General features: G+C 40.1%; 1 protein-coding gene across 4 annotated transcripts in view; it reads left to right on the top strand.

The window, feature by feature from the left end:
* The window catches only part of COL4A4 (collagen type IV alpha 4 chain), a 157,373-nt gene that overhangs the window by 59,584 nt on the left and 78,630 nt on the right, over nt 1-19,159 (top strand). For 3 of the 4 annotated variants that reach the window (XM_516128.7, XM_009444464.5, XM_016950591.4), the window contains exons 13-22: nt 964-1,044; nt 1,820-1,873; nt 2,163-2,222; nt 3,102-3,146; nt 3,458-3,511; nt 5,327-5,396; nt 6,212-6,316; nt 10,717-10,881; nt 15,031-15,120; nt 16,154-16,317. In XM_516128.7, the coding sequence (XP_516128.5) occupies nt 964-1,044; nt 1,820-1,873; nt 2,163-2,222; nt 3,102-3,146; nt 3,458-3,511; nt 5,327-5,396; nt 6,212-6,316; nt 10,717-10,881; nt 15,031-15,120; nt 16,154-16,317 (888 nt within the window). The remainder of the gene's footprint in view (nt 1-963; nt 1,045-1,819; nt 1,874-2,162; nt 2,223-3,101; nt 3,147-3,457; nt 3,512-5,326; nt 5,397-6,211; nt 6,317-10,716; nt 10,882-15,030; nt 15,121-16,153; nt 16,318-19,159) is intronic. The other variant, XM_054679440.2, reaches the window with a different exon arrangement.

Here is a 19,159-nt window from a genome sequence, read left to right as displayed (position 1 = left end):
ATTGTTCACCTATATACACATATATGTACATATATACACATATGTTCACACACCACCAAAAATTATATCAAAGTTTTAATAGGCCGGGTGCGGTGGCTCATGCTTGTAATCCCAGCACTTTGGGAGGCCGAGGCGGGCGGATCACCTGAGGTCCGGAGTTCGAGACCAGCCTGACCAACATGGAGAAACCCCCGTCTCTACTAAAAATACAAAATTAGCCGGGCGTGGTGGCGCATGCCTGTAATCCCAGCTACTCTGAAGGCTGAGGCAGGAGAATGGCTTGAACCCGGGAGGCGGAGGTTGCTGTGAGCCGAGATCGCGTCATTGCACTGTGGCCTGGGCAACAAGAGTGAAACTCCATCTCAAAAAAAAAAAAAAAAAAGTTTTAATAGAGATTACTTCTGGATAGTAGGATTATTTATTTATTTATTTATTTATTGAGATGGAGTCTCGCTCTGTCGCCCAGGCTGGAGTGCAGTGGCACGATCTCTGCTCACTGCAAGCTCCACCTCCCAGGTTCATGCCATTCTCCTGCCTCAGCCTCCCGAGTAGCTGGGACTACAGGCGCCTGCCACCACGCCCGGCTAATTTTTTTTTTTTTGTATTTTTAGTAGAGACGGGGTTTCACTGTGTTAGCCAGGATGGTCTCGATCTCCTGACCTCGTGATCCACCCACCTCGGCCTCCCAAAGTGCTCGGATTACAGGCGTGAGCCACCGCGCCTGGCCCTGGATAGTAGGATTAAGAATCATTTTCATTTTTTAAATTTATTTTTAACAATAAGTGTGTATTAAATTTTTATAAGAAAATAAATATCCTTTTATATTCTATGATGTACTTGCCACAACTTGTATTTTAAATCCATGACACATAGGATTGGAAGCATTATACCACAATACATGGGTGAAAACCTTCAAAACATAAATTAATATGAAATTTTCATTATCTTGCTTTTTTTTTTAAGGGTGAGGTTGGTCAGCAAGGTTCTCCTGGACCCACCCTGTTGGTGGAGCCACCTGACTTTCGTCTCTATAAAGGAGAAAAGGTAATTCCCAAATCCATATGTCACCTCGGAAAGTAGCAGTAGAAAATATTTTTTGACATGGATTTGTGGCAGCAAAGTACAGAGGTCTTTCTGTGCATCACTGCACTAGTTTCAAACCTACTTTAATAGGTTGGTACTACTATTGGCCCCATCGTGAGGCATTGAAAATGAGGCTTGGAAGGTTCCCAGTGTTCTCAAGTTTACCCAGCTGCTGAGTGGCAGACCTAGCTCAGGCTGCTAAATTATGACATGTGCTTGTTAATGTTGTTTTGACGTGTGGATTGAAAAGACCACCGGAAGCCCAGTTGTCCTTTAGATGTTACAGATGAGTTTGATGTCTTGATAATTGAGAAGGTAACAAATGCATAGAAATGGGCCGTAATAGATTCTTGGCAAATATTAATTCCTCTGTCAGCTACCAGTGCTGGTATTATTGGTGCCACATGCAGATTCTGTTGTTGCTTTTCAATTGCTGGGTTAAATTTCTTTACTTTGCTCAAAATAAGCCACTTTTTCAATGGCTGCATTCCCAAATTGTATCTGCTGCCTGGTTCCGTGGTCCACTGTGGTATCCCATATACCTCTCACATAGAGAACTGGCTCAAGTAGTATCTGGTTTATAAGTGTGCTGATTAGAACAGGTGAAGAGTAATCTCTTAAGATTTTTTTTTTTTAAGGTGAAACAGATTGTAAAAAGAGATGATTTCTGAAGGAGATGGAATTCAGTATGTTAAATAATAAGAATAGACCAAATTATATTCATTGTAATTTTTAGGGTATAAAAGGAATTCCTGGAATGGTTGGACTGCCAGGACCACCAGGACGCAAGGTAGTTTATTTAAGTACCTTTTTTTTTTTCATTTGTGTGATGTACTATCTTAACTTAAAATGTTATTTCTCATGGTCTTTATCATTGCTTTAAGTGCTAATATATATTACCAGAATTTTTCACTATCTTATCATAATACTATAGAGCCTCTATTCTCAAGTTTTCTTTAAGCTGCTGACAATAATTTTTGTTTCTCATTTTGTTTTTTTTCCCTATTGCTGAAATATTGCTTTCCCTATTGCTGAAATATTGTTGCTTGAACCCCTCTAAATGTTGTCATCTCTTAAAGGGAGAATCTGATATTGGGGCAAAAGGAGAAAAAGGTATTCCTGGATTTCCAGGGCCTCGGGTAAGCATCATTTGCTGTTAACATCAGTGAATTTGGAGATATTTCTCTTTCATGTTTTTATAAAACCAGGTCAGTAGTCCCACAAGCTCAAAAGCGAAGAATAGCTCATGTAAGAACAAAACATTTTGGACGAGAATTATGGAATATCTAAATATCCCAGAGCATCCTTCCATTGACATCATTTAGATAAAACAGGCAAGCAAAAGATAGAAGAATTTGGGAAAAGTGACAGGATTGTGGCATCTCTTGTCTGGCACCTCAGTGCCAGTAGGAAAGTAGCTTGGAATAGTTAATTTAAGTCTATTCGAGGAAACAACATGGTGATATAGGGGCAGTAGCTAGAAAAAAAGTACAATATTAAGCTCCAAACATCACCACATGTCACTAATAGAAAGCCCATTCATAGAGTCACCATGGAGGCCAGACCGCAGCTGGCATGGGCATTGAGTTTATTTGGTTCTAGATTTAGTACTGAATGGGGCAATATTGGTTTCCATGGTCATTTTTATTGCTAATGATGCACAGAGCAACTATTAATTTCCAGGCAAATTATATTGCAGAGATTTTAAAGATATTTGGCCCAGTGCAAGCACTAAGTTAAGTAAATTAAATTTGGAAAAGCAACGACAACAAAAATACATTCTTAATTAAAACACTGGCAATGACATGGATTTTTTAAATAAGACTGAGGATCACTTCAAGTAGCAAATGTTATAAAGAAATGGAATCTATTTTATATTTATTTCCTTTTATTCAGCTAGCTTTGCAAACAGGACCAAATATCCATGGAACAATTTGATAAGGTGAAAAATGATGCACTGAGCTGGTTAATGCATTCTGATTTAATTCTGTTTATCCTGATTTTTGTGAATTTATTAGGGGGATCCTGGTTCCTATGGATCTCCAGGTTTTCCAGGATTAAAGGTAAATGTACCTCATTATAGAGATAATAAATACATTTCATTAGTAAATGCAATTTAGTATAATTCAGAAGTTGTACTGTTGCGTGCAAACACAGTAATTAGGAAGGCAGACACATTCATTTTATGGATTGCAGGATTTAGCTGTGGGTGCAAAAATTGAAGCACAAGATTGTCTGATGCAACTGACGAACAGTGTTAAGACTTTGCATGGTCTCAGTGGGCAATGTGTTGCTTAAATTAAATGAGAATGAGATAATTTGTCACCCAGTCACTTTTTTTTTTTTTTTAAGGCATGTTTGTGCTTGTTTGTAGGGAGAACTAGGACTGGTTGGAGATCCTGGGCTATTTGGATTAATTGGCCCAAAGGTAAAAAGTGAGCCTATTTTAATATATCCTGATAAAAGTTTATATCCTTAATATTATCTAATTTATTTTTAAAAGTATTGCCAGGAATCAATCAAGAATGTAATTTTTAGAAGAGATACAGTTAATTTTTTATTCAATTGTTACATTAGTCTGTTTTTCATGTTGCTGATAAAGACATATCCAAGACTGGACAATTTACAAAAGAAAGAGGTTAAATGGACTTACAGTTCCACGTGGCTGGGGAGGCCTCACAATCATGGCAGAAGGCAAGAAGGAGCAAGTCACGTCTTACATGGATGGCAGCAGGCAAAGAGAGAGTTTGTACAGGGAAACTCCTATTTTTTAAAACCATTATCTTGTGAGACTGATTCACTATCACAAGAATAGCACAGGAAAGGCTGGGCGTGGTGGCTCAAGCCTATAATCCCAGCACTTTGGGAGGCCAAGGCGGGCAGATCATGAGGTCAGGAGATCGAGACCATCCTGGCTAACATGGTGAAACCCCGTCTCTACTAAAAATACAAAAACAAAATTAGCCAGGCGTGGTGGTGGGCGCCTGTAGTCCCAGCTACTTGGGAGGCTGAGGCAGGAGAATGGCGTGAACCTGGGAGGTGGAGCTTGCAGTGAGCCGAGATCACACCACTGCACTCCATCCTGGGCAACAGAGTGAGACTCCATCTCAAAAAAAAAAAAAAAGAATAGCACAGGAAAGACCCACCCCCATAATTCAATCACCTCCCACTGGGTTCCTTCCACAACAGGTGAGAATTGTAGGAGTTACCATTCAAGATGAGATTTAGCTGGGGGCACAGCCAAACCATATCAGTTGTCCCTTGTTATCTGTGGGAGATTAGTTTCAGAACCCCTAGGCTACCAAAACCCTCAGATGCTCAAGTCCCTGACGTAAAATGATGTAGTATTTGCATAATACTTACACACGCCGTATCTTATATTTTAAATCATCTCTAGGTTACTTATAATCTCTAATACAATGTAAATGCTATGTAAACAGTTGTCATATTCTATTGTTTTATTATTTTTATCATTGGATTGTTATTTTTTAAAAATATTTTGTATAAGAGTGCTGACTGTATAGTACTTTAATGCATGCTGTGTGTTATTATGCATGATTATCATATTATCATATCAGTGTCATATTAAGCATTATTATGTTCTACATTTGAGAAGTGATCCTTTTGAAGGTGAATAATCATGAGAGTTTAAAAAAATTCATGGGCTCATTGAGATTAGAAACAGAGGGCATCTTAGAGAGTTTTCTGCTTTCAACACCACTGCATTTTTTCTTTCCTTTTTAACTTCTGTGACCTCACATCTGGCACTTGCTCAGCATGTGCAAGGGAATTGTGTTCCCTTAAAGCCATGGTGGCATTAAAGGAACACAATTTAGGGGGACACTATTTGTTGCTAAAATAAAATGTAGATTCGGACCTTGTTAGGTGAATAAACTATTTGTCATTGATGTCAAGTCAGACATTAATGCTCATAGTATATCTAACAAACTTGGTGACATCAGAGGTATCCAATTTATAGGCATAGAATAATTTCACTGGAGTTAAATTTCTTTTCTTTTGTGGAAGCTTTGTGACTTGCTATTTACTTCCACTACTTGTAGATAAGAGATTAGATGCATCTTTGCTGCTCCTAAAACTCCATGGATGCTTCATTTCTCTAGTCAGCCTATAATCTCTGCTTCTTATATGAATGTGCACATGATCGTTCTAATACTGGTTTAATGCCAGGCAACATGAGTAAAATTAATATTCCTTTAAAAAGTGAATGAATGAATGATTTCAGGGGGATCCTGGAAATCGAGGGCACCCAGGACCACCAGGTGTTTTGGTGACTCCACCTCTTCCACTCAAAGGTTTGTGTTCCTATTCAGTTCCTCCATAAATTATGCAGAAATAGGAGTTGAGTGGCCAGGACAGAAGAGTCTGGCCCAGTATTTCCATAGCTTGCACACTAGGCAGGCTGAATGCACGAACCGTAGCATGAGTGTATAATTACACATGTGCATGAGGTTTTTTTCAGTACATATACTGTATGCTGGGATTTTTATTGTTATCTTTCAGAAAGTCTATTTTTAATCGCTAAAAATTGTATGAAACTATTTTACTGGCTGGGTTCAGTGGCTCACGCCTGTAACCCTAGTACTTTGGAAGGCTGAGGCAGGCAGATCACTTGAGGTCAGGAGTTCGAGACCAGCCTGGCCAACATGGTGAAATCCCATCTCTACTAATAGTACAAAAATTAGCTGGGTGTGGTGGCACATGCTTGTAATCCCAGCTACTTGGGAGGCTGAGGCATGAGAATCACTTGAACCTGGGAGGTGGAGGTTGCAGTGAGCTGAGATCATGCACTCCTGCCTGGGTGACAGAGGTTGACTCCATCTGAAAACAAAAACAAAAACAAAACTATTTGACTAACACCTATCAAGATGCTGCCACCAAAAGGAGTAGCCTAAATCAGTGACAAAGAGCCCCATTCAAAGTTCACGTGTCTGAGGAAGAGGCACAGCCAAAGCGGTTCACATTTAAGATATTTCATTTTAAATGTAATGAGAAACTGCAAAAATGTCTCCTAATTATACTTTACTGAGTCTCACAAAAAGTAATTGTTGTCTGAATTTTAAAATGCACATATCATTTGTTTATTCTCATGTACCATTATCTTTGGCAGGCCCACCAGGGGACCCAGGGTTCCCTGGCCGCTATGGAGAAACAGGGGATGTTGGACCACCTGGTCCCCCAGGTCTCTTGGGCAGACCAGGGGAAGCCTGTGCAGGTACGGATGCCCTGATGTGCCCTGGCTTTTACAGGTCAGATTTCCTGCATCATCATCAGCACCAGTAGCTTTCAACTGTAGCTGATACTGGAATCACCTTAGGATTGTGTAAAATAATACCGACGCCTGTGCACACCCCAGACCAAGAATGTTGGACTCTTGGGAGATGGGCCTGGGGATCTGATACTGTAGAAGCGCTCCTGTATTTGTAACATATAGCCAAGGTTAAGAACCACTGAACTCAAACCAATTAATCACTTACTTGGGAGGAATACAGGTTTCTCAGCTTCACCCCAGAACATTCAATCAATATCATAGGGGTGTTGTAAGGAATATGTATGTATAACAACAGGCCTCCCACAAAGTTATCGAATGCAGATAAGGCTTGGAAACCACTGCTAGGATTAGTGTTTCCCCATGTTTTCCCACCCTTCTGGAAGGCTCTCCCTGTTGACATCTACTTGTAAAATTTAGTACATTCACCTAATCCCTCGCTTAAATCTCCTGCATGAAAGGTGGAAGTAAAAATTATGATTAAAAAAACTTTCATTCATAATTACTTTAAAAAAGTCTTCTTCCCTCGCCTCAAAAACAAAAATAAGAAAATGATGGGCCACAGTGGCATTTGGTAAAAAGCCTGGGAAAGAGTCCTGTTGGCATAAGGACTTTGAACTCCTTCAGGTGCTGCGCTGGTTAATATTCCTAGTAAGATTAGGAATTGAAGTTTAGAGGGTATTTGCAGTCTGTGAACCCAGGAGAATTGATTAAACCTGTGAGGAGAAAAGTCTTGAGTAAACGTAGTTTTACCCAGCCTGTGTCTCTTGTTATATTTACTGAGAAGAAGTGAGAAATTTTCTGAGATATTCAACTGCTAACTACAAAACTCTTGTTTAATCTTCCATGAATCTAGCTTTCGGTTTGCAGGATTCAGTAACCACAAAGGTGGAAAAGCTTTGTCTAGTTCACTTAACCTTTAGATAGCACAGCCTTAGCCTAACTGACCCAGGAGTATATAAATAATATAGAGTATTCCGTTGGTCAGAAAGCACTGGACTCTGGTCTTAGAATTCTCCAATCAGGCTTGTTTGTAATAGAATAGTGTCTCCAGCATATGAAAATGAATATCTAATAGTAAGTAACAAGTGTCTCTAGTGGATTCAAACCCAGGAAACCTCTTAATTCACAAGGTTTTAAAAAATAAATTAACCCAATAGCTTTCAAATCTTGACTATGACCCATAGTAAGAAATGCATTTGATTTTACATTTATATGCAAAACATATACATTTACATTACACAAACATGTATGTATCCATATGTACAGGTGATTCAGACAAAAATACACAGAAGTATACATTTTCGGTATGTGACACACTCTTCTATCCCATTCATTTCTTTTATAATAAAAAAAATTTAATGCTGTCACAACTTACTCTATTGACTTCATGCTCTACAGTTGGGTGGACAATACTGCAAGATGCCACACACTGTAGCCCATTCTCCCTGTTGGCAGGTGGTTAAGCATTCTTCTTGGCAATGGGACAAGGCAGCAGGCAGCACCCAGGTTCATCCAATGACTGATTGTATTGAGTCCACATCAGGTCTTAGAAATGGCATGAAGACAAGATGGCAGCCAAATCCACAGGAGCTCATTTTCATTTTGTTCTGAGCACAGGAGTGTATCTAGTCCTGTTATATACTTGTATATATAATTTGTAGATATGATAGATATTATTGTTAATGTCTATGGTATTTACTATATATACAACGTATACAATATCTTGTAGATAATTTGGTAATTATCTACAGTATTTACCATGAGATAAACACAGTTTCAGAGTCAGACACTTGTAATCAAATCCCACCTTAGCATTTAGTGAAAGCCATATAGTATAATGTGGTACAGTGAAATACTTAATGCATTTGCACTATGAACTAGAAAAGTTCCAATTTCTCCTACTTGCAAGCTGTGTGATCTTGGACATTTATTAAACCTCTCTGTACATCAGTTTTCTTATCTGTAAAACAAGACCTTGGGGTTGAAAGAAATAATATGCATACAGCCTTTAGACTGCAGTCTAGTGTATAGTAAAGATTCAATATATTAGCTATTATTACTACAGATATTTGGCCTAAACTTTGTGTGCCTTATCTGTAAGGTATAAACTTTGCAGGATTGTTCGAGGAGTGAATATGTTTGTATGTCTACTGAAGCCCGGCACATATGGACACAATAATGACAGCCATTAATTTAATAAACATGCTACATTACTGATTACTGACAGGGTTTCAGTTATCTCTTGCGGAAAAAATTTCCTAAAACCTAGTGGTTTGAAACAATAGCAATCAGTACAGTACCTCTCACTCTTTCCGCAGTTTAAGAGTTCAGGAAGGGCTGGGCCTGCCTGGACACCTCTCTGATTTCTCTTGCGTAGCCTCAGGAGCCTCCCTGGGTGGGCTCTGTACTAAGGCTTCCTTACAGTATGGTAGCTTCTTATCATTGCTTATATGGTAGCTCAGAATTTCAGTCTCAAGTGTTTTGGCTCACAAGGCAGAAGCTGAATCATCTTTTCTAATGGCCTCATTCAGAGGGAGGCAACACACCCACCTTTTGATAGAGAAATGTCAAAGTTCAACAAGAGGATGTAGGACAGAGCTCCCGTGATGGCCATCTGTGAAAAATGCAGTCTTCCACAGAGAGGATCTGGAGCCAGACACGCTTAGGAAAAAAGCTGTGAGAGGTGGTCACTCTCACAGAGGCTTCCGGCTATCTTTGTTTTTTCTTTTTGAGATGGAGCTTCGCTCTTGTTGCCTAGGCTAGAGTGCAAGAGTGCAATGACATGATCTTGGCTCACTGCAACCTCCGCCTCTCAGGTTCAAGCGATTCTCCTGCCTCAGCCTCCCAAATAGCTGGCATTACAGGCACCTGCCACCATGCCCAGGTAATTTTTGTATTTTTAGTAGAGATGGGGTTTCACCATTTTGGCCAGGCTAGTCTCAAACTCCTGACCTCAGGTGATCTGCCTGCCTCGGCCTCCCAAAGTATTGGGATTACGGGTGTGAGCCACCGGGCCTGGCCAGCTTTCAGCTATCTTTAAGCCAAAGACAGCAGCAAGGGGAGCAGGATGTCAAGGGGAAGCAGGATTTCCTGCTGTTGCATTATTCGTTTTGACCTCATCTGAACACACTGAACATTCACTGAGCATGTGCTCTTGCTGGATGTTACACTAAGCTTCTTACATGGATTATTTTATTTAATCCTCATAACAAGCCTCTGGAGGTATATATACAGAATACTCAATAAGTTAAATAAACTGCTTAAGGTCCCCTGCTAGAGAGGGAAAGGCCAAGTTGAAATCTGGCACCTCCATCCTTCCCCATCAACCTGGGCAGCTGTGATAGGTACAATATTTTATGTTCTACCTAGATGATTATGTGAGTCTATATTTTTACCCACTAAGTATGCTAATATGTTTATTTGGATTATTTTTACCAAGTTATCAAGGTAGAAAGATTGAAAAACTAATCATTTCATTAAATCAAATATGTTTCTTCCCCAATAATCCTAAAGAATGGGGAAAAGGTAAGAAAATCTGATTCTCTAAACCAATTTCTTTCCACTGTGTGCTTATTTCAAAGGAGGCAAGACATTTTAATGGCTGGGATATTGTCTTTATTTTTGAGCTATGTTTTTTGTTTTAATGCAGTTTATTCAAATTATTATAACTCCTGCTTTACGGCTAGTAATCTGTTCTGTGGAAAAGCAAACTTTATACATCACTTATTTTTTTTCTACTTCTGAAAGCTGTCATCTAGAGCATTAGGAAATAGCTTTGTGGAGATATCACTGACATATAAAAATTGTTTATATTTAAGATACACAGCTTGATGTTCTGATATATGTATACATTGTACAATGATCACCACATTCCAGCTAATTAACCTATTTGTCACGTCTACATAGTTATCATTTGTGGGGGTGGTGAGAAGATTTATTTTAGATCTAGCCTCTTAGCAAAATTCAAATATAAGATATAGTATTGTTAACTATCATTTTCATGCTGTACAGTAGATCTCTGGAACTTATTTATCTTGCATGACTAAGACTTTGTACCCTTTGACCAACATCACTCCATTCCTCTCTTCCCCCAGCCCCTGGGAACCACCATCCTACTCTCTGCTTTTATGAGTTTGACTATTTTAGATTCCACATATAAGTGAGATAATGCAGTATTTCTTTCTGTGTCTGGCTTATTTCACTTAGCATAATGACCTCCAGCTCCGTCTCTTTCCCTTTAAAAAATTCGATAACCTAAGCAAGTGTGTACCGATCTTGATTTCTTCTACAGAGACGTTTACTCTGAGAGTATATGTAATTTTCATTCTTGATTTATCTTGCAGGCATGATAGGACCCCCTGGGCCACAAGGATTTCCTGGTCTTCCTGGGCTTCCAGGAGAAGCTGGTATTCCTGGGAGACCTGATTCTGCTCCAGGAAAACCAGGGAAGCCAGGATCACCTGGCTTGCCTGGAGCACCAGGCCTGCAGGGCCTCCCAGGATCAAGTGGTAAAGTACTCCTTATTCGTATCCATTAGCATTTATGCTGCTTTTGATATTTGCAGTGCCACTAAGAAAGCATAGTTTTTAAAATATTTTAAAAGTTATATGATGTTTCATGAGCTAAGTTGGTTGTCTTTTACAAACAAATAAACTGAAGTTGGACTTTCACATCCATTAAAGTATGTGCAATCATTTGGTTAGGAGTTTCAGTGTAAATGATAGAACTTTGTAAAATAATACCAATTTTTTTTTAAATGTAGTTTTAATTTTCATCAGAGTTATATATGGGCTTGGTTTGTGACTGCCCGGTGGGTTTATTTTGCCCACTGCCCAGGGAGAGCCGATTTGTCAAGACAGGGGAATTGCAATAGAGAAAGCATTTAACATACATAGAGCTGGCTAAATGGAAGACTGGAGTTTTATTAATACTAAAATAATAAATGAAATAAGAATAAAAATAAAAAAGCCTCTCGGAAAATTTGGAGGCTAGGGTTTTTTAAAGATAGTTTGGCAGGCAGGGGGCTGGGGATGAGATCATGGGAGTGTGGAAAATGGTCCTCACGTGTTGAATCCACTTCTGGGTGGGTGCCACGGGACCCTTGAGTCATGAGTCTTGGGTCTAGGTGGAGCCATCCAGTCATCAGAAATGCCAAAGTCTGAAAAGACATCTCAAAAGGCCAATCTTAGATTTTATAATAGTGATATCATTTATAGGAGTAATTGGGGAGATTGCAAATCTTGTGACCTCTGGAATAATAATGCTGCTAATCATTTAAGTATACCTACATCTTAGCAGAATACAGGCCCTTCTTGTTTTGTTTTGTTTTGTTTTGTTTACCTGGTGGCCTTTTATTAGCATTATGAAGGCAGTTTAGTTTTGGGGAGGGCTATTATTATTTAAACTATAAGTAAATTCTTTCAAAGTTAGCTTGGCCCATGCTCAGAAATGGCCAAGGGCAGTTTAGAGGCTAAAGACAAGGTGAAGTTATTTAGGTCATATCTCCTTCACTGTCACAATTTTTTCACTGTGAGAATTTTTGCAAGGGCACTTTCAGGTTTAAGAGTCAAACTGTTCTACAAGGCATGGTATGGATAACTCAAATCCCCCACAACTCCTTCTCCTAATCCTTCCTCTCCAAGGGCAATCATTTCAACACATGTGGCTGGATATTTTGTTATTTGCCTCTATACTGACATTCAATGTACTTGTATTGCTATTTCTCAATTTTTCCAATTCAGCATTATCTTTTGACTTTCCTCTATGGAAGATGAATTTAGCTTTCTTTCACCAACCCCTCACCCGACATGTGCACATTTTCTACTCCCACAAACTACAATACAATTATTGTCATAATTTTGGTTCCATAAATACTCAGAGTTTACACTGAATAGTTGGTTATATAAGGGCCATTCACCAGCTGAGCCATATAAAGTATAAATTATTGCTTTTCCAGAACATCTTGTCAATTGTCTTGTTTCCTTTGTCTGTTTGCTTGGTTTTCAATATACTTATAATTTAACCTCAAACTGCCCAGAATTATCTAAATTTCATCATTATACACTCTAACTCATTAACTATTCTATTAGTATTAGCTCTTTGAATAAATCTCTCCTGCAGCTTTTTGAGTTGTTCAGATTAGGTCAGGTTGCATTTTTTAATTTGTTGCCAGAATACTGTCTTGAGATCTTCCTTTACCAATATCCTGAGACTTTCTTTCCTCCATCCTCTCTCTTTCTCTGGGGCCCTCTATTTCCCATATATTTTTTAATGCTTTACTACCTCATTATATTTCCTGGGAAAAAGTGTAAATAAAAGGGCAAAGTTGGGAGATCTTGCTTGTCTGAAAATGCCTTAATTCTGCTGTGGACTTTGATTGCTAGTTTGGCTGAGTATAAAATTTTAGTTAAGAAATCTTTCTCCCTCAGGATTTTGATGGCATTTTCTATTGTTTCCTAGCTTCCAGTGTTGGCTACTGAGAACTCATAACATTTAGATACTTGAATTTTGGTTTTGAAATCCATTTTCCTTTCTGGAAGCTCATAGGAGCTCTTTTTTTTGTTTGTTTTTGGGGTCTTAAATTCCACTTGATTTGCCTTAGTGTGGGTACATTTGTACTGGCTTGCACACAGTCAGTAAGCAGTTTTAATCCAGCATGTAGCCTTCATGTCATGTCTTGTCTTTTCTTTTCTTTCTTTCTTTTTTTTTTCTTCCTGAGACAGAGTCTTACTCTTGCCCAGGCTGGAGTGCAGTGATGCAATCTTGGTTCACTGCAACCTCTGCCTCCCTGGTTCAAGCGATTCTCCTACCTTAGCCTCCTGAGTAGCTGGGATGACAGGCACGTGCCACCACACCCAGCTAATTTTTTGCATTTTTTAGTAGAGACAGGGTTTCACCATGTTGGCCAGGCTGGTCTCAAACTCCTGACCCCAGGTGATCTGCCCCCCTTGGCCTCCCAAAGTGCTGGGATTATAGATGTGAGCCACCATGCCTGGCCCTATATCCTTCATTTCTGAAAATTTTTCTTCAAGTGTTTCTTTGCATTCAATCTTAGCCAAAAGGCTGAGAAGAGATCAAGTGTCCTTTGAAAACATTGTCTCCTCCATTTTTTCCCTCTTTTTTCTCTTTCTGGACTCTATCTATCTGTCAGAAAATCAATCCTACATGTCTTTTTTTTTTTTTAACCTTTACTCTATTACTCTCTAGCTGTTTATTTTTCTGTAACACTTTCTGGGAGATTTCCTGAATTCTACATTACAACCCTCCACCTGAATTTTTAAATTTCTGCTCTCATGATCTATCTATATCTATCTATATCTATATCTATATCTATATCTAATCTATATCTATATCTATATATCTTTTTCAATTGCTGTGTTCTCTTTTAATGTTTCCTTTTGTAGCAGGCTGTTCATGTTTCAGGGATGCAATACTCTCCCTCATCTTCTGTTTTAATTATAAAATAAATTAAAATAGCTTACTGCGATGCGTGTTTCTTCTAGGTTTTTTTGGCGGGGATAGTAGGGGGTCTATTTTCTTTCCCTGCTGCCAATTTCAGGAAGGGGATCTTTTGGTCTTTTTTTTTAAACAAATCATCCTGTTTTGGACCTCACTGTTGTTCTTATTCCAGAGGTACAGATTCTTGAAATTTAGGAGACATTTCTGGGGTAAATCAGGTTCTTTCTCAGCTTTCTAAGCTTCCTGCTTCAAATTCAGCTTTTTTTTTTTTTTTTTTTTTTAAGGAACTGCCAAGTTCTTTTACTTGGTTGTTGCTGGTTCCTCTCCCTTTTTCCTTGTCCTGTGGGTTTATGCTTATTTTTATTTATTTATTTATTTTATTTATTTACTTACTTATTTATTTATTTTGAGATGGAGTCTCATTCTGTCGCCCAGGCTGGAGTACAGTGGTGCGATCTCAGCTCACTGCAACCTCTGCCTCCCAGGTTCAAGCTATTCTCCTGCCTTGGCCTCTCAAGTAGCGGGGATTACAGGCACGCACCACCGCGGCTGGCTAATTTTTGTGATTTTTGCAGAGATGGGGTTTTACCATGTTGGCCAGGCTGGTCTCAAACTCCTGACCTCAAGCAATCCACCCACCTTGGTCTCCCAAAGTGCTGGGATTACAGGTGTGAGCCACCGCACCAGGCCAGTTTATGCTTTTTTTATAATATTCTTTTACTCTACTGGGATTTGGGGAGGATGCCAAACTGTTTGCATTTAATCTGTCGTCTTTAACTGACATCTCTGAAATTTTGTTTCTATAAGCTCTGCTTTTCCATTTTCTTCATTAGCTAAGAATTGATCACTGAGTGGGGGAATATCTTTGCCATACACTGAGTCCATTTTTTTGTTTATTTGTTTTGTTTTGTTGTCCATTATCTTGTTTTGGAACCCATTAATTTAAGGTAGGGCTGAGATTAGGGTTGACTTTATCAATGGTTATGGTAGCAGAAGCATGCCATAACCACTGCATCATCTATATGTGTGTATATTCTTATTTCAGACAGAAAGAATCCTAGGAAAACAAGGGAGCAAAGAATGGGGTTGGGAAAGGAAGCACGTGGGGGAGGATGTGAGTGCAAAAGTCACTTGTTCTATAGAAGACAGTCAGAAAAATTATGTGATTCTCTCTGCCCACCCCCTTACCTCCTTGACAGTGATATACTGTAGTGTTGGGAATCCTGGACCACAAGGAATAAAAGGCAAAGTGGGTCCCCCAGGAGGAAGAGGCTCAAAAGGAGAAAAAGGCAAGTAGGCACCAAAGGTAGAATTTCTAGAAGACAATTGTACATGGATGATCGGGGGCATTTCTGAGATGTGTAATGTGGCATTTCATTCAGATTTGTTACTCACCTTAGTCACCCACTAGAGTACTCCATTAAGTGCTATGTGATTACAAGTCACTGAAAAGTCAAAGCCTTGTGTCTTATATATTTATAAAGCCTTGTGTCTTATATATTATAAAAGTCAAAGCCTTGTGTCTTATATATTTATATATACATATAAAGGGAACATTTGCCTGCCATGAATTTTGTCTGCAAATGGTGACTTTGCTCACAAGGTCCTCTTGATTCCTTGAGAGTGGCAGTGATAGGACAGTATTGATGTTTGATTTTTGTGGGACCTATATTTCCCAGACTCATCAATTGCCTGTCTCTCTGCTTCTCCACTCTAAATTGTTTGGAGCCGTTTTGGGCAACTGAGTCAAGTGGGTGTGACAGCATCAACACAGATGAGGAGTCTGACTACCCTGAAGACATTTGTTTAAGACAAAAAGTCCTGATAATTGGAAAATGCATTGTGGTGAATTATCAATTATAATATTCAATGCAATCAAAATCCTTCTTCGTGTATTATTTTGTCTCCTTAATTGTTTAGGGTTTGTGCACTCACCAATTAATTTTTTAGTTTTTTTTTTCAGGAGGAACCAAAGGATGGGCTTTTAAACTTTTAAAAATAAAAAAGTTGAATTATTTTTAACGTTTCTTCAGTAGAATTGGATATCAGCTTTTCCCTAGAATTTGTCAGGATAAATTTATTAAGGAACGAAACCCTCCATTTGTTTAGAAATGGTATGCCCACCCTACATCCCATGCCTAGGCACCCCATGTAGTGCCCCATGCCACACCCAGCCCCCACAGCATGTGCTCTCAATTGTCTGCAAGAAGTGCATATCGGACTCTTTGTTCTTCATTTATGCTATTGGTTTTGTACAGTAAAGCCCTTATTGGGGATTTTATTCAGGAAATATGACAAATCTGCCATTGATCCTCTGTCTAGGAAATGAAGGACTCTGTGCCTGTGAGCCTGGACCCATGGGCCCCCCTGGCCCTCCAGGACTTCCTGGGAGGCAGGGGAGTAAGGGAGACTTGGGGCTCCCTGGCTGGCTTGGAACAAAAGGTGACCCAGGACCTCCTGGTGCTGAAGGACCTCCAGGGCTACCAGTGAGTACCTCTTACCAGTCATCTTTCCAGTTAAAAGAGACACGGTATTAGTCTGTTTTCACACTACCATAAAGATACTACCCAAGACTAGGTAATTTATTAAGGAAAGAGGTTTAATTGACTCGCAGTTCTGCATAGGTGGGGAGGCCTCAGGAAACTTACAATCATGGCAGAAGGGGAAGCCGGCATGTCTTACACGACAGCAGGTGACAGAGAGCATGAACGGGGAAGAGCCCCTCATAAAACCATCAGATCTCATGAGAACTCACTCACTATTGTGAGAACAGCATGGGGGAAACCCTCCCCATGATCCAGTCACCTTCTACCAGGTCCCTCCCTCAACACATGGGGATTATGGCGATTACAATTCGAGATGAGATTTGGGTGGGGTCACAAAGCCAAACCATATCAGACATGTAGAGATAAAAATCAAGGTGCCTCTTTCTAATTTATAGTGTGATATATGATTTATGTTTTGAACCTACAAACATTATGCTAATGCCTACAAAAACAGTTTGTTTACTCATCCATTCATCCATCGTTTACTTATTCAACTAATTGGTATCGTTGAGTGCCTGCTATGTTCTAGGCCTTGTTTCAGGTGCTGGGGATACAGCAGGGACCAGAGCCCAGTCTCTGCCCTCCTAGAGCTTCAGAGAGGACACAGACCATCTAACAGATCAGCAAGTAAATATCCAGTATGTCCTGTGGTGATAAACGCCATCACCATCGATTGTAGCTGGAGAGAAGAGAGATAGGGGCAGAGCAGGAAATGAAGTCAAGGAACTGGCAGGAGGTTAGGAAGGGCTGCAGAGCATGGGGCTTTACAGATGAGTGAGGTCTGAGCCTTTAGACTACATGAAACAGCCAGGGGAGAGTTTTAAGAAGAGCAAGACAATAGTTTTAAATGGATCACTCACTCTGGTTGCTCTGTGGAGCATAGGCCATATGGATAAGGGACATTGGCTGGGAGATGAGCTGGGAGGCTGCTGTGTAATCCTGGTGAGATATGACAGCCAATGCCTTAATGTGGTGGTGCTGGGTGTGGTGCAAGGTGGTCAGATTCTGGATATATTTTGAAGACAGAGCCAACAGGTTGGCTGTTAGTTTGGACATAGGATATAAGGAAAAGAGAAGTAAGGGACAGAACTGGGGTTTTTTGTTTGAGCCACTGGAAGAAGGCAGTTGCCATGTACTGAGATGGGAAGGCGATGGAAGGAGTGGGCATTGGGTGAGGAAAGAAAGCAGTACTGTTTGAGACATTTCAAGTTTGAGATGCCTATTATACAGTCAAGTCAAGAAGTCAAGTAGGCAGTAGGATGATATTCAACTTAAGGATTCAGATGAGAGGTTTGGGCTGGGGATATAAATACTGGCTTTGTCAGAGTTTATGTGATATCATGCCAGAGAGTGGATGAGATTTACCTCAAGATGGTTCTCATTTGGTGAAAGTTACAGATGAAGCAGGTTGAGGCAAAGCCTCTCAGCTGTCTGATTGCTCATAATGAAAGCACTGCCCACTGGGGTACTCCCCTGGAGACTGGAGAGAGCCCTCTGTCCCCTCCTTATTAACAAGGCTCAATCCTGGGATGGCCTGGAACTTGACCATCAAGCCCCAAAGGACTTTTTTCCATTTTCCCCAGAAAATCTCATGAAAATAAGGTTCCAACCTGAGGGCCTTAAGTGAAGTTAATGATTAAGGTTTCCCAGCAGTACCCTTGTCACATGTACAAAGCCCACTGCCCACCTCTGCTCAATAGGAAGCTAGGTCCTTAATGCACGTATGTGCATGAGCGTGGTTGCAATTGTTAAGTAGTTTGCATTTTATTGTCTCCTTTTTAAATACAACATTTTACCATAGTCATTTTTGTGTGTGTTGGTACTTAATCTTCTTAGTGAAGATTTTAATGGCTCTAAAATATTTTTGCGGCTTCCTGTTGAGTTGCTACTTAGGGCTAACATCTTTGAGTGAGGACTGCTTGTTTATCTAGGGTTACATGGCTAAGGTTTACTTAATTCAGTTGCTCTATGGGGCTTTCCTTTGTAGGCTGGACACGTTTCTGATTGTGTATCTGGTCTGTTGTGTATATGATTCTGTCCATATGGCTTCTCTGCATTAAATTCATTACATTGTGGTCATAGTCAGGGACCAGGGTCATACCATGGGGCACTAGGGAAGGAAAGGGTAGAGAAGGGAGGGAAGGGGGAGGAGAAGGGGAAGGGAGAGAGGAAAAGGAAGGGAAAGAAAGAAAGGAAAGGAAGGAGGGAAGAAAAGAAGGGAAAGGAGGAAGGGAAGGACAGACAGAAGAGCATGAAAGACGGTGCAGACTATGGGGTGCTCTCGCTCTTGGGGGCTCTCCATCCTCCCTACGTCTCCTCTCTCTGGAGATGGTCTGCTTGTCTCTGGCCCTAGCAGCCACAGATTGGTAGGAAAGTAGAAAACAGAAAACTAGGCTTAAGTTCTTTGCAATTGTTTGTATAATTGAACCAAGTCTTTGCATTCATTGCCTTAGCCTGACGGCGCTCCCTAGGATGGGATTTCCAGCCAGGATGCTCTAGTGCAAGGCACTAGGGCCTAGGAGCAAGTGGACCAGCTTCAGATCCCATCTCCGACATTTGGGAGCTCTGCAGTCTTCTGAGTTTTACTTGCAGCATTTATAAAATGGATATAAGAACACCATCTTAGAGGCTTGTTGGTAAGAATTCAATTGAGTCATGTGTTTTGCACACTGTATAAGGTACATACCAGTGAATTAAAGTCCAGGAGGCTGCAGAGCGAACCAAAGGTCGCAAACTGTCACAGACTGATAACGTTTGGATGTGTGCCCCCTCCAAATCTCAT

Source organism: Pan troglodytes, chromosome 13 (assembly GCF_028858775.2).
Source record: "Pan troglodytes isolate AG18354 chromosome 13, NHGRI_mPanTro3-v2.0_pri, whole genome shotgun sequence".
NCBI lineage: Eukaryota > Metazoa > Chordata > Mammalia > Primates > Hominidae > Pan > Pan troglodytes.
Note: the sequence above shows the minus strand (reverse complement) of the source record. Positions and strands in the feature narration are given on the sequence as shown.